The sequence below is a fragment of the Geotrypetes seraphini genome, chromosome 5, assembly GCF_902459505.1.
Source record: "Geotrypetes seraphini chromosome 5, aGeoSer1.1, whole genome shotgun sequence".
In the NCBI taxonomy this organism is placed as follows: domain Eukaryota; kingdom Metazoa; phylum Chordata; class Amphibia; order Gymnophiona; family Dermophiidae; genus Geotrypetes; species Geotrypetes seraphini.
Window position 1 is genome coordinate 30926963 of NC_047088.1, and position 15992 is coordinate 30942954.

General features: G+C 46.5%; 1 protein-coding gene across 4 annotated transcripts in view; it reads left to right on the top strand.

Annotated features, from left to right (window-relative positions):
• NRK (Nik related kinase) overlaps nt 1-15992 on the top strand; it is a 277334-nt gene that overhangs the window by 209628 nt on the left and 51714 nt on the right. For all 4 annotated transcript variants that reach the window (XM_033946124.1, XM_033946125.1, XM_033946126.1 and 1 more), the window contains 2 exons: nt 12714-12814; nt 15358-15507. In XM_033946124.1, the coding sequence (XP_033802015.1) occupies nt 12714-12814; nt 15358-15507 (251 nt within the window). The remainder of the gene's footprint in view (nt 1-12713; nt 12815-15357; nt 15508-15992) is intronic.

The window sequence follows — 15992 nt, forward strand, 5'->3', positions numbered from 1 at the left end:
CAACCTAATTCACTAACCCTCCTAAACTGAAAAAACACCATGAACACCTTCTTTCACATCAAGCAGCATTGTGGGGTAAAGACCTAGATCAACTGCTTTCGCCCACTACTTATGAGGAATTCAGAAAACGTCTAAAAACTCAACTGTTCCTAAAGTATCTAGACAACTGACCCACTCATCTTCTTTCTCCTCCATAGTGATTCCTCTGTCCTATTAATCTCTTTCTCCTCAACAACGCATTTCCGGTCCTATTAACTCTCCTCTTCCCCCCTCTTAAATTCAATCAATTTGTACCTTGCTTAATCTATTGTAAACCGCATAGAACTTAACGGTATTGCGGTATATAAACTGTTATTATTATTATTATTCCTCCTGATCTGATCCACGCATGCAAATGAAGGGAAATGGCTTGCAAATGTAAGAAGGCAGCGATTCACTAAACAGAAGATGGAACACCGATTGGGCTTGCCGATCCAAAATGAAGCGACTGCTGAGGACCAATCGCTCACATCCTTTCCAACTCTCCTGCTCTCTGCCGGTCACTGGACAGCACCGATTTCAAGAGTCAGTCTGGCTAACCCTGGCACTTTGAATATTGGCCCCATTGGATATAATCACCCCCATTTTTTAAGAATAATGCCTAACTACTTCAGTGCTTATTAATCTTTCTGTGGCTCTGACCTCATGACTGTGGCCAAATAAGATTGTGTGGCCTCTCCAGAGGTGCAGAATAATGATATACCTAAGGAGAGTCCGCCCAGGTCAAGATGTTTTTGTGACCCTATTTGAGGTTTCGATCCACAGTTTGGGAAGCTCTGCTTTAGCCCATTCCTCAAGCTGCACAAGAGCCCTCTTTCATGTTTCCATACCCTCCAAGGTGTCTCCTGTGTTGTAAACTTTAGCATCATTTGCAAAATCAATGATGCTTACCAAAATTTTGAAAGAATTAGACTAAGGGCTGATTTCTCTGGCATACCACCAGTAACGCATTCCATTAGCTATACCCTTAGTCTCCTCCAACTGAACCATTTTGTAACCCATTTAGTCACGTTAGGGCCCGTACAGATGGTGGTCAGTTTATTTAACAGTTGCTTATGCAGAATGGTGTCAAAGGCCTTGCTGAAATCCAAGTATGCTACATCTAGCCTTCTCCACAATGCAACGCCCTGGTTGTTCTCTAGCAAAATCACATTGTCCCAGATCCATTTCTCTGTATGGGCAGCAACTCCATTAGTTTACCCACCAAAAATGTCAAACGAATCAACCTGTAGTTTTCAGCCTCCTCCTTGCTTCCACTTTTGCGAAGAACCACATCTGCCTGACGCCAGTCTTTCAGGATCATTCCTGACTCTAAGGAAGCATTTAAAAGGTCACGTAAGCCATTGGAAACATAGAAACATAGAAAAAGACGGCAGAAAAGGGCTATAGCCCACCAAATCTGCCCATTCCAAATGCCCGCCCTCTGGTTTCACTCCTCTAGGGATCCCCTGTGAATATTCCATCTTCTCTTAAAGTCCAACACGCTGTTGGCCTCAATCACCTGCAGTGGGAGTTTGTTCCAATGATCCACCACTCTTTCAGTGAAGAAGTATTTTCTGGAGTCGCTATGGAACTTCCCTCCCCTGATTTTTAGCGGATGCCCCCTGGTGGTCGAGGGTCCCATGAGGTAGAAGATATCTTCTTCCGACTCGATACGGCCCGTGATGTACTTAAATGTTTCAATCATATTGGAGCTACCAGAACTTCTCTAAACCTTTGGTTTGGCTTTTAAACAATAGATGGGTTGCACAAATATATTTTCGTGAACTGACCGAAGGTCAGGACCAGAGCTAGAAGGCTAGCTGACACAAAATGCACTCACTCCTCATGCTCCTCGCACTCAATAAACAGTCCACACACTAGGTTGTTCTAAACTGCAAGGGTCGGAGGATTTATGTGGCCCATGAAGTCTCATTTACACTAAAAATGATCAGCTCACTGTTCAAAGCAATTTAAGTAAGCAGGAGAGGCTCCTTCCTGCTTAAATCATAGTAACATACCCTGTTTCCCCGATGGTAAGACACTGTCTTATTTTTTTTGGAAGGCCAAAATATGCTCTAGGGCTTATTTTCGGGGGGATGCCTTATTTACATTTTTTTCTAAAAAGGGGGGGCTGTCTTATTTGACGGCTGAAGAATCGGTCGGCCGAAAAATCGTACCGTGTATGGCCAGCTTTATCCATCATACCATATATTGTACCATTTAATGTCCCCAATGTTCTCCATCAGGGAAACACAGTAAAGAGATTATTCTGTAGTGCAGCATCAGAGGGGACTTGACAATGTGAAACCATTGTTTATATACCGTATGCATTTTAAACAGGCTTTATATACAGTAAGTGGTATTGCTCACAGCAAAAGAAACCTGTCTGCGTGTCTCACTTTTGGATGTTCTGGCCGTGAACAAACTCCTGCAGTCTCCGTTAGGGAGGGATGAGGGAAGCTGCCTGTGTTTCCTTGCGCGGAGTCACGTGCGCGCGCTGCAGTCCTGTCACTTCCTCCTCTTCACTTCATGACGAGGCGCGGCACGCAGCCATGGAGGCAAATACGGTAGACGGAGGGACCACACGGAGTCACCCACCGTACCACCCGATTCGGGTAAGCGCAGGTATCGGTGGGTGGCTTATTTGCGGGGGGGGGTGCCTTATTTTACATTTTTTTCTAAAAAGGGGGGGCTGTCTTATTTGATGGCCCTGCCTTATCATCGGGGAAACAGGGTAGTAAATAACGGCATAAAAAGACTTGTGTGGTCCATCCAGTCTGCCCAGCAGTCTCACACTCATCTGCCCTCCCCACCCCCACGATAAACAAGACCTGCACTCGGATGATATGAATGTGGTATAAAATATGCATACTTGCTTCTGGTTAGAGAATGACACGAGGACAAATTTTTCCCCATCCCCGCAGGAACTCAATTGCCCCGTCCTGTCTCTGTGAGTTTTGTTCCTGTTCCATTCCTGTGAGCTTTGCCTTAACTACACAAGCCTCAAACACTTATGATTTTAAAGGCCTGTGCAGATGTTTGAGGCCTGTGCAGATGTGGATGGAGCTTGCAGGAATGGGGCAGGGACAGAAAAAGAAGACGCCGGGACGGGATGGGAAAATGAGTACACGCAGGGACGGGGAAAAATTTGTCCCCGTGTCATTCTCTTATTTCTGATCCTTCTTGTCATATACAGGCCACAGACTGTAGAAGTCCATCCAGCATCAGCCACATTGACCACAGTGCCAGAGTCACTGTAAAAGCTAATTCCAGCCCGTCCTGTCTTTCCATATATGGGACTGTAGAAGACCATCTGGCCAGTGGCGTAGCGAGGGTGAAAGACGCCCCTCCCCCCCTCTTCTCTGCCCCCCCCCCCCCACCTTCACCCTCTCCTTCCCCGTACCCTCCTTCCGCGTGCACATGCCTCTCCCCTTCCACCATACCTCTGTAACATTCGTGGCGCAAGCAGCAACCCAAATTACTGTCGCGCCAGTGTAGGTTCTTCCTTCAATATCACTTTCTAGGCGAGGGTTCAGGAAGTGATGTCAGAGGAAGAGCCGACTTAGGCTTGACAGCAGCTTGGGGGTTGCTGCTCACACCAGGAACGTTACAGATGTACGGGGGAAGGGAAGCGGTGGGCATGCGCAGCAGTGTGGGGGCGGGGGAGGAGCAAGGGGGGAGCAGAGAGGAGGACGTGTGCCTGCATCCTCACCAAGATGGCACCCAGGGTGGCCCTTACTACGCCGGTATCTGTGCCTTCTTCAAGTCTCTAGGTTTTTGGGCTGCCCAAAGTGACCTTTCACAAGTACAATTGCCCCTTACTCCTCAAAATCTAGGGTCAAAACAAACAGCTCACACTTTTTCATGCTTCAGAGGAGACATAAATGCCAGCACCAGAGTGTCTGTGAAATATGCTTGTGCTTCTTTTGCAAAATGGAACGTATGCATATATTTTAAAAGTCCGTCCACACCATACCATTGCGTGCCCCCATGAAATCTGTCCATGCTGTGGATATCCATGTGTTAGCAGCAAATTTATTTTTTTTAAAAATTTTTTATTTATTCATTTTGAATTCTTACAACAAGTGAATTAAACATAATACAAACGATTTTCACATATCACTTGTATTTACAAACAAATAATCTTGTAATATAAAATAAATACCCCCTTTTTTATTAATATTCCTAATTCCATATGATACACATTTCCCACCCCACCCCCACATATCTTCTACTCATGTGCTATGATATCTGATCATTAGAATAATTAGTCAATGGTTCCCATATTTTTTTAAAGTTATGAAGATTCCCTTGTTGTATCGCTAACATCTTTTCCATCTTATATATGTGACAAACTGAATTCCACCAAAATGTATAATTTAATTTAGTATAATCTTTCCAATTTTGAGTAATTTGTTGCATGGCGACCCCTGTCAATATTAATAATAATTTGTTATTATTTGCAGAAATCGGACTCTGAGTTCTCATTGCTGTACCAAATAATATAGTGTCATATGAGAGTCCTACATGGTTTTCTAATAATTTATTAATTTGGGGCCAAATTAGTTTCCAAAAAGCATTTATACAGGGACAAAAATAAATTAAATGATCTAACGTCCCAACTTCTAATCTACAATGCCAGCATCTATTGGATCTAGTGCTATCTATCTTTTGTAAACGCGTAGGGGTCCATAAAACTCGATGTATAGCAGCAAATTTCTAAAATCACTATGTCCCCCCTTTACACTTGCAACTGAGTTGCCACCTAACCCTCTAAAATGACCTCCAAAGAACAACAGTCCAAAGAGGCCGCAGCCCATGCGCTTTAGATACCACACGGGTCACTTGCCGAGATATCGGAATCATCGTAAGAAATGTTTTCTTTTATTTCCCAGACCACTTGCAAAATGGAACGATAAAACAATTCCTTCAGCACAAGCTATAATGTTCTCCTGGGCTTAAGTTAGATTCATTTTCTCTTGTACACACCACATCCTTCACACGCATTTGTGGATAGTTTCTGGCTGGAGCTGGGTATTCAAAAATATGCCGTCACCCCTGGCTAGCAGATGCAGAACACCTGATTGATTTTCTATAGAGCTTGGCTCTCCGTTTTAACACAGGCACTGAATATGAAATAAGCGTGTGGGAATGCAAACAACACCCTGGTGCTTCTTTCCATTTCTACAGGCAGATGTTCACCTCGGAACAACACAAAAGCAGAACACAGCCTTCATCATTATATGCCAAAAAAAAAAAGCCTTTCAATATTTGCTCCAGGTGCCCCAAATAAGAATTTAACTTCCACTAAGAAATTGCTCATTATAACTTAAATGGTACTTCATTTCCATACTTAATTACAGTAGATTGCTTCAAATTAACTTAATAAGCTCTTTATCTTGTATGTAATTGAGAACCCTATTCCATAAGGATTTTTGCCAGAGGCATAACTGGATAAGGCCCACGCAGGTATCGTAAAGCACAGTTACTTACCGTAACAGGTGTTATCCAGGGACAGCAGGCAGATATTCTTGACTGATGGGTGACGGCACCGACGGAGCCCCGGTACGGACAATTTTAGAGTGATTGCACTCTAAGAACTTGGAAAGTTCTAGCAGGCCGCACCGCGCACGCACGAGTGCCTTCCCGCCCGATGGAGGCGCGCGGTCCCCAGTTAGGATAAGCCAGCTAAGAAGCCAACCCGGGGAGGTGGGTGGGACGCAAGAATATCTGCCTGCTGTCCCTGGATAACACCTGTTACGGTAAGTAACTGTGCTTTATCCCAGGACAAGCAGGCAGCATATTCTTGACTGATGGGTGACCTCCAAGCTAACAAAAAGAGGGATGGTGGGAAGGTTGGCCATTAGGAAAACAAATTTTGCAAAACAGATTGGCCGAAGTGTCCATCCCGTCTGGAGAAAGCATCCAGACAATAATGAGATGTAGCCTTGCAGATTTCCTCAATAGGAGTTGAACGGAGGAAAGCTACAGATGCTGCCATAGCTCGAACTCTATGGGCCGTGACAGAACCTTCCAGTGTCAGTCCGGACTGAGCATAACAGAAAGAAATGCACGCTGCGAGCCAATTTGACAGTGTATGTTTAGAAACAGGACGTCCCAATTTATTCGGATCAAAGGACAGAAAGAGTTGGGGAGATGATCTGTGGGGCTTAGTACGGTCTAAATAGTAAGCCAAAGCCCGCTTACAGTCCAAAGTATGCAGAGCCTGTTCTTCCAGAATGAGAGTGAGGTTTCGGGAAGAAGACAGGCAGAACAATAGATTGGTTGAGATGGAATTCAGAAACAACCTTAGGGAGAAACTTTGGATGTGTACGCAGAAACACCTTGTCATGATGAAAGACTGTAAACGGTGGATCAGCAACTAGTGCATGTAGCTCACTGACCCTCCTGGCAGAGGTAAGAGCAATAAGAAAAAGTACCTTCCAAGTAAGAAACTTGAAAGGAGCGGTAGCCAAAGGTTCAAATGGAGGCTTCATTAAGGCGGAAAGAACCACATTGAGATCCCAGATCACAGGAGGGGCTTTGAGAGGTGGTTTCATATTGAAAAGACCCCGCATGAATCTGGACACCAAGGGATGAGCCGAGAGAATTTTTCCATGGACTGGCTCATGAAAAGCAGCAATAGCACTGAGGTGGACTCTGATGGAAGTAGACTTGAGGCCAGAGTCAGACAAAGAAAGAAGATAATCTAACAAGGTCTCCACTGCAAGGGAAGTGGGATCATGATGATGAAGAAGACACCAGGAAGAAAACCGTGTCCACTTCTGATGGTAACATTGCAGAGTGGCCGGTTTCCTGGAGGCATCCAGAATGGAACGAACGGGCTGAGACAAAAGAGTATCATGAGAAGTCAGCCCGAGAGAAACCAAGCTGTCAGGTGCAGAGACGGAAGGTTGGGATGCAGAAGGGTCTCCTGATGTTGCGTAAGCAGAGAAGGAAACAGTGGAAGAAGAAAAGGCTCCCTGGAACTGAGTTGAAGTAGAAGGGAGAACCAATGTTGCCTGGGCCACCGTGGAGCAATCAGAATCATGGTGGCTCGTTCCCTCTTGAGCTTGAACAAGGTTCTTAACATGAGAGGCAGAGGATGGAAAGCGTACAGGAACAGATTGGACCAATCGAGGAGAAATGCATCCGCTGCCAGACGGTGAGGAGAGTAGAGTCTGGAGCAGAAGAGGGGCAGCTGTTGATTGTGAGGAGCTGCAAAGAGGTCTATCTGAGGAGTGCCCCATTGAGCGAAGATGGACTGTAGAGTTAAAGGATTGAGTGTCCACTCGTGAGGCTGGAGAATTCTGCTGAGCTTGTCCGCTAAGGAATTCTGTTCTCCCTGAATGTAGATAGCTTTCAGGAATAGTTGGTGAGTTGTGGCCCAAGCCCAAATCTTCTGGGCTTCCTGGCACAAGAGGCACGAGCCCGTCCCACTCTGCTTGTTGATGTAGTACATCGCAACTTGATTGTCTGTGCACAGCAGGAGGACTTGAGGAAAGAGAAGATATTGGAAGGCCTTGAGGGCATAAAACATTGCTCTGAGTTCCAGGAAATTGATGTGATGTTTCATTTCCTGGGCTGTCCAAAATCCTTGAGTTTGGAATTCATTCAAATGAGCTCCCCAGGCATAAGGGGAGGCGTCGGTGGTGATGACAAGTTGATGAGGAGGTAGATGGAACAGAAGACCTCTGGAGAGATTTGAGGATATCAACCACCATTGTAGAGACTGACGAAGAGATGATGTCACAGATATGTGTCGTGAGCAAGGATCCGTCGCTTGGGACCACTGGGTAGCTAGGGTCCATTGAGGAGTGCGCAGGTGAAGACGTGCGAAGGGTGTGACATGGACTGTGGAGGCCATGTGACCCAAGAGTATCATCATTTGCTTGGCAGAGATGGAACGTTGTGGAAGTACCTGCTGACATAGAGATTGAAGAGTTTGAAGACGGTTGGACGGCAGGAATGCTCTCATGAGGACTGTGTCCAGCACCGCTCCAATGAATTGAAGTCTCTGAGAGGGGATGAGTTGAGATTTGGGTAGATTGATCTCGAACCCCAGAAGTTGTAGAAACAGGATGGTTTGGTTGGTGGCCAGGAGTACTGTTTGAGATGAATTGGCCTTGATTAACCAATCGTCCAGATAAGGAAAGACCTTAAGGTGGTGAGAGCGTAGAAAGGCAGCCACCACAATCAGACATTTGGTGAACACTCTTGGTGAGGAGGCAAGACCGAAGGGCAGCACCTTGTATTGGTAATGACAATGATTGATCATGAAGCGGAGGTACTGTCTGGAGGCCAGATTGACGGGTACATGAGTGTATGCTTCTTTGAGATCGAGGGAGCATAGCCAGTCGTCTTGATGGAGAAGAGGATAAAGAGTTGCCAGAGAAAGCATCTTGAATTTCTCCTTGACCAAGCATTTGTTGAGATCGCGAAGATCTAGGATGGGTCTGAGATCCCCTGTTTTTTTGGGGACCAGAAAGTAACGGGGGTAGAATCCCTGCTCCTTCTGATCTAGAGGAACTTCCTCTATGGCGTTCAGGAGGAGGAGGGATTGAACCTCCTGAAGAAGGAGAGAAGACTGAGAGGTGTTCAAAGCAGACTCTCTTGGCAGACTTTGTGCAGGACGTGTCTGAAAGTTGAGAGAGTAGCCGTGGCGGATGATGTTGAGGACCCACTGATCCGATGTGATGGTCTCCCAATGGCTGATGTAATAAGAAAGACGTCCTCCTATGGGTCGAGGGAGAAGAGCAGATGGTGGAATACTGGCTATGCTTTGGAGAACCACGTCAAAAGGGTTGGGTAGACTTTTGTGGTGGAGGAGGTTTCACCTGTTGCTGCTGGGCTGGCCTAGGTGGTTGTCGCTGTTGCTGGCGCTGACATCTAGGCTGTTGAGTAGCCGGTGGCAAGGGACGGGCAGCATAGCGGCGCTGGTAGGCGGATTGTTGGCGAAAAGGCCGAGCAGGTGGAGTCTTTTTCTTAGTCTTCAGGAGAGTATCCCACCGAGTCTCATGGGCAGACAGCTTTTGTGTAGTGGAATCCATGGACTCTCCGAAGAGCTCATCACCTAAGCAGGGAGCATTTGCTAGGCGGTCCTGATGATTTACATCGAGCTCTGAGACTCTGAGCCATGCCAACCGACGCATGGCAACAGACATAGCCGTGGCCCTAGAAGTCAATTCAAAAGTGTCATAAATTGACCGAACTAGGAACTTTCGTAACTGGAGAAGAGAGGAAGAACAGGCATGAAAAGCAGATTTCTTGTGGTCAGGGAGGTACTTTTCAAAAGCAGCCATGTTTTGAATGAGGTGCTTTAAATAAAATGAAAAGCATAGTTTCCTGACCTATTGGCTAACATGGCATTTTGATATAAACGTTTGCCAAATTTGTCCATTGACTTTCCTTCTCTGCCAGGAGGGACTGAGGCATACACACTAGCTCCCGCTGATTTCTTTAGTGTGGATTCTACCAAAAGAGACTCATGCGGGAGCTGAGGTTTATCAAAACTAGGAATGGGGATAACCCTGTATAAGGAGTCCAGTTTACGAGGAGCTCCTGGTACAGTCAGGGGAGTCTCTAGATTTTTATAAAACGTCTCTCGTAAGATGTCATGGAAAGGAAGTTTGAGAAATTCCCTTGGAGGCTGGTCAAAGTCCAGAGCATCAAGGAATGCCTTGGATTTCTTAGACTCAGCCTCCAAGAGAATAGAAAGAGATTCACACATCTCTTTTAAGAAAGAGGTAAAGGATGTGGAATCTTGTTTAGAAGAGGGATCTGCAATAAGGTGATCCTCTTCATCAGAGGAACACTCGCCCTCAGACAGAAAAGGGTCTTCAGAGTCACCCCACAAATCAGGATCCCTAATATGAGAGCCACGGTCTCGAGACTCCGGAGTGGAGGGTTCCAGGTGTCGGGTTTTGCGCGCCGACTTACCTGACCTCATAGACACGGTACCGGGAGATGTGACATGTTGCATCGGCACCGAAGTCTGCACCGCCTGGTGCTGAGCTCTCGGTTCCGGTGCTAAGATTGGCATCGAAGTCGATGAAGCAGTGTGGACCGGTACCGACAGAGTGGATGCCGATAAAAGGGGGCGCTCCACTGTCGGTACCGGTGGCTCAGACCGGACCGGGACTGGAAGGTTCGGTGTCAAAAGTGCGGGAAGGAGTTGTTGTAACTGCTCCTTAAGTTGCACTTGCAGGACAGCAGCAATCCGCTCGTCCAGCGAAGGCACCGGTACCGCCTTTTTCTTCTGCGGTACCTGTGGTGCCGCTCTACGCTCCAAGGATGAGGAACCCGATGTCGAGGGGCTCACCTCGATAGGAGCGGAGCGCTTCCGTGGGCGCCTCGAGGCCGGCAGGACTGGACTCGCTGCTACTGAGACCGGAGGACGCTCCAACGGGGAAGGCTTCTTAGCCGGCTTACCTGTGGGGTGCGACGCCGGCGCGGTATCGCGCGGTGTCGATGAAGTAGGTGCCGACTGAGATGGGGCCGATGTCGGTGCTGGTGCTGCAGAATCAGACATCTCGGCGCCAAATAATAACCGCTGTTGGATCTGGCGGTTTTTAAGAGTTCTCTTTTTTAAAGTCACACAGCGGGTGCAGGTAGACGCTCGATGGTCAGGACCAAGACACTGCAGACACCAGTTGTGCGGGTCTGTGAGTGAAATTGGTCGAGCGCACCGCTGGCACTTCTTAAACCCGGGTTGAGGGGGCATGAAGGTAAAAACGGCTTCTGCCAAATCGAAGGCCGAGGCCTCGATGATGGCAACAGGCCCTGCCGGGGCGAAACCGAAAAAAATGAAAAAGAAAACACAATTAGTTTTTTGTTGTTTTTTTTAAACAAAGAAAAGAAAAGAAAAAGAAGGAAACAATATTTCCGGCCAAGTTTACGCGAGCGGGAAGGCGAAAGGAACAAAAGTTTTCAACAGCCGTTGAAACATGCGTCTTCTTAGCTCCGCGGAAACTAAGAAACTGGGGACCGCGCGCCTCCGTCGGGCGGGAAGGCACTCGCGCGTGCGCGGTGCGGCCTGCTAGAACTTTCCAAGTTCTTAGAGTGCAGTCACTCTAAAATTGTCCGTACCGGGGCTCCGTCGGTGCCGTCACCCATCAGTCAAGAATATGCTGCCTGCTTGTCCTGGGATAATGTACGATTCCCTAGTGATATTATTGACTGGTGAGCCTCTTTTGTAGCAAAGGTTTCAAAGCTAGAGCTGGCTTATTATGAAATTGTAAAGCAGGTTTATATCTTTAGTAAGTATTCAACACCGCATGTTATACTTTAATTTTTTCCAAACTCTGTTGAGATGAAGACAAAGTTAACTTGCCTGGTTTATTTAAATTTTTTAATAAGTTTTCCTGGGAGGGTAATTAAAAATGGATTACATAACATTTAAAAAAATAATAATTTCTTTTTATTCAATTTTCTATACTGATCTCCCAGTGGAACTCAGAACGGTTTACATGAATTTATTCAGGTACTCAAGCATTTTCCCTGTCAGTCCCGGTGGGCTCCCAATCTATCTAATGTACCTGGGGCAATGGGGGAATTAAGTGACTTGCCCAGGGTCAGAAGGAGTAGCCTGGATTTGAACCCACAACCACTAAGCTGCTCCTCGGACCTGTTTCCTGCTTTGTTATGAATGCTTATAATACTTGAAGCTGTCCTAAAGCCTGATTTCCCCTTCCAGTATTACTTCCGCAGGAAAGGGAGGGGAACAGCACCACTGGGGCATTCAGGAGATGTCACAATTTAATCCCTCCAGTGAACAAGCTGCTCCGCCAGCTGGCATTGAATTTCTGGGTATAATACCAGTGGCAGTCAGCAAAACGCTGATCACTGGTGGCTGAATATTGCACTCCCAGAAAAAAATAAATTATATGATATGATATAATTTATGGACTTTATTAACTACCTCTAGGAGACAGATTGCAAATGCAATTGTTTAATATGTTATATTATGTTGGTGTTCATTACTTTGATTCATTGACACATATTTAGTGCACATAATGCCATCAGTAATAGAGCTATGGGAGGAAGCTGGTACATCAAACCATAGGTAGCGAAACGCCGTTTTGTTTGGGGGGCCCAAGAGCAGAATCCTGCAGCTTCTCTCACCAGCTCCCGGCTCCCCTACCCACCTCCTCCCGGCGCTGTCCTTTTAAATCTTTGGGCAGCCGCTGCACAGCTTTAACGAGGAGACCTGTCCACCGCCTAGAAGGTTCGAGTTGGTGGTATAATAAATTTTAAATAAACTTGAAACGAGAATGAAGGGTTCCGGGTCAGGCCTACTCGTTGACGCTGCACAGTGGCTGCCCGGAGATTTTAAAGTACAGCGCTAGGAAGGTTATGGGTGGGCGGGAACCGACCAGCGACCGCCAATCTTTAGGGAGGCCATGCCCCCTGTGGCCTCCCCCATTCTGACGCCCATTCATCAAACCAAAAACACAAAGTGAAGTGGTGCTTCCGTGCTGTGTTCAAAAGTGCCCACAATATCTCTTTACTGTTGACTTAGGTGTTGCCTCCTCACCCCCAAGGATTTTAACTAGCTCTACTATACTCCATCCCACCTTGTCCTTGCTACACCCCACTGTAGTCTCTTCAAATAGCTGAATCACTAACCATCTATGCTTCTAATCCTGGGAACCAACCAAATGACTGGGAACTCTCTCTTTTCTTATTTACAGTTAAATACGAAAGGATAAAATTTCTTGTTATTGCTTTGAAGAATTCAGTTGAAGTTTATGCTTGGGCACCAAAACCATATCACAAATTTATGGCCTTCAAGGTGAGCTGTTCATGATTTTGGGGTAAAGTATGCCAGCTACACAAGCATTTGACAGTTAAGTAACCACAATATGAAAATCTTTGCTTATATGACCGATCATTCACTAAACTGACTTCCAACTGCAGCTGTGAATCCTTTCCTCCAGAAATCCACAAATCAGTTTATGTTAAGTAATCATTCTTCATTCCTTAGAAAAGCACACCCATTAGGGCAGTGATTCCCAAACCTGCCCCGGGGGAACCCCAGCCAATCAGGTTTTCAGGCTATCCACATGACATAGAATGTGCATACCAAGGAGGCAGTATATGCAAATCATAAGAACATAAGAATAGCTTTACTGGTTCAGACCAATGGTCCATCTAGCCCCGTAGCCCGTCTTCACGGAGGCCAATCCAAGTCACAAGTAAAAACCCAAATAGTAGCAGCATTCCATGCCACTGATCCAGGGCAAGCAGTGGCTTCTCCCATGTCTGTCTCAATAGCAGACTATGGACTTTTCCTCCAGGAACTTGTCCAAACCTTTTTTAAAACCAGCTACATTAACAAAATCAATCTCATGAATATTCATTGTGTATATCCTGACAACCTAACTGGCTACTAACGATGCAGGAATGGGGCAGGGACAGGAAAAGAACTCAAAGGGAGAGGATAGGAAAATGAGTTCCTACAGGGACGGGGAAAAATTTGTCCCCGTGTCATTCTCTAGCCTCCACCTCAGTTGGCCTAATTACAGAACTCACCTCTTAAGCCAGCCCAGGCTATGGGACAGAGATCGAAAACTTCAAGAAGGTCAAAGTATCTCCGTTTTAAATCTGCGTCCCCTTTTACTCTGCCAAGAAAAGGCATATTTCTCTGTTGGAGTTGGTGAGGAAAGGGTCCCAGAATGCTTTGGGGTAATGTGCAATTTGCACATTTTGGACTAGATTCTATATATGGCGCTGAAAAGTCCGCACCCAAAACAAATGAGCACTGTGAGTTGGGCGCTGTTTATACTGTAAAACTGCGCTGGGATCTGTACCTGAATTAGGCATGCCTAAATTAGGCATGGATCTCCCATATTCTGTAATATTGTGCATAAATTCTTAGAATGCCCATGGACATACACCCTTTTTGGATCCATGTGTAAGAATTTGAACACATATCTTTATAGCATACCAACCATAAAGATGCACAAGCAGATTCAAATTATTGTCAATTAGCACTGATAATTGACTTTTAGCACCCAATTATCAGTGCTAATTGGCCTCGTTACTCAATATTGTGCATGCAAATTTGCGTGCATAATTTTGAATGCCATTTATAGAATCCAGGGGTTTGTGGCCATGCTGGAAGTTTATAGGCAAAGCACTGTAGAAAACCGACCTCTAATCTATCTAGTTCAGACTGCTCAATGGGGACAATTATTTGTTTGTAATGATTCCAAGCAAAATAGCCCCTATCTCTGATTTTGAATAGACATTCACATTTTTTTTTTATAATAAAGTACAGTGGAACCTTGGTTTACGAGCATAATTCATTCCAGAAGTATGCTCGTAAACCAAATTGCTCGTATATCAAAGCGAGTTTCCCCATAGGAAGTAAGGGAAACTCGCTTTGATGCGTTCCAACTCCTCCTCCCCCTCCCCCCCGAGACTACCAGCGCTGCTCCATCCCCTCCCCCTTGAGGCCACCGACGCTGCTTCATACCCCCCCTCTCGTGATCCGGCATCCCTCCCTGCAAACTGGCATCCTCGCCCCTGCTCGCATCGCCCCCCCTCCCCCATGATCCTACATCCCCCTCCCGAGCACCGCAACAACATCGCTTACCCCGATTGGGCACCGGCACCAGCACCAATGCACAGGAGGTGCCGGTAGCCGAAGATCCTCCCTCTTCTGGCCTGGGCTGGGCTGGGCGGTGCGACGGAGATCCTCCCTCTTCCCTGTGCTGGGCTGGACTGGGCTTTGAGCATTTGCGCATGCTCAAAGCCTTCTGGTCTCGCTCTCTCCAAGATTCTCAGATTCAGAATCTCGGAGAGAGCGAGACCAGAAGGCTTTGAGTATGCGCAAATGCTCAAAGCCCAGTCCAGCCCAGCACAGGGAAGAAGGAGGATCTCCGTCACACCGCCCAGCCCAGCCCAGGCCAGAAGAGGGAGGATCTTCAAGCACCTGCACCTCCTGGGCATTGGTGCTGGTGCCGGTGTCCAATCGGGGTAAGCGTGTCGTTGCAGTGCTCGGGGGGGGGGATGTAGGATCGCAGGGGGGGGGGAAGACGCGAGCGGAGGGGGATGCCGGATCGCTGGGGGGATGCCGAGTCAAACTCGGTTTCCATGGCGCCGATTTTGCGAATGTTTTGCTCGTCTTGCAAAACACTCGCAAACTGGTGCACTCGTAAACCGAGGTTTGACTGTATCTGCTTTTGGGCTTTTACACTTAGGTATTACCCAGGGAAGAATACCACTGACTAGAAAATGGGAACAGTTCTATTTGCTTTATACAATGTGTGGAAAATTGTGATAATTCATTTAAGTGTGTATTTGTTTATCTGTATTTTTTTTCCTTCACAGTCCTTCACCTCACTTCCTCAAAAACCACTAACAGTTGACTTGACTGTTGAAAATGGACAGCGGCTAAAAGTCATTTATGGCTCAGCAATGGGGTTTCATACAATTGACGTTGACTCTGGAACCATTTCTGATCTTTACCTGCCAACTCATGTAAGAGACATTTAGGGGCATAATCAAAACTTTAAAATATCCAAAAAAAGCACTTAAGTTGACACTTGGACAGCCTAATCATCGGGATGTCCAAATGCCATTTTCAAAATCGTTTTTCAGGACATCTAGCGGGATTTCTTAGCCACTGTGTGTCCAGAGTTTAAAGGGGCATGTTAGGAGACATGCTATGGGTGGGCTTAGAGACATCTTAAACTTGGATGTTTTGCGGCGATAATCAAAGCATTCGCAGGATGTCCTAGATGGAACTTAGACGTTTTCACCTGTGTTAGAAGCATCTAAGTGCCACAAAGGTCCCCAAACTGACCAGATGACCACTGGAGGTAAGTAAGCATAACCCCTCAACACTCACTAACCCTCTCCTACCCCCTAAATTTCTGGGGGGGGGAACCCCCCACTACATACCTGTCCCTAGAACAGAAGCATCTTCTATGGGAAAGCCTAGTAAAGTAGTCTAGTGGGCTAGT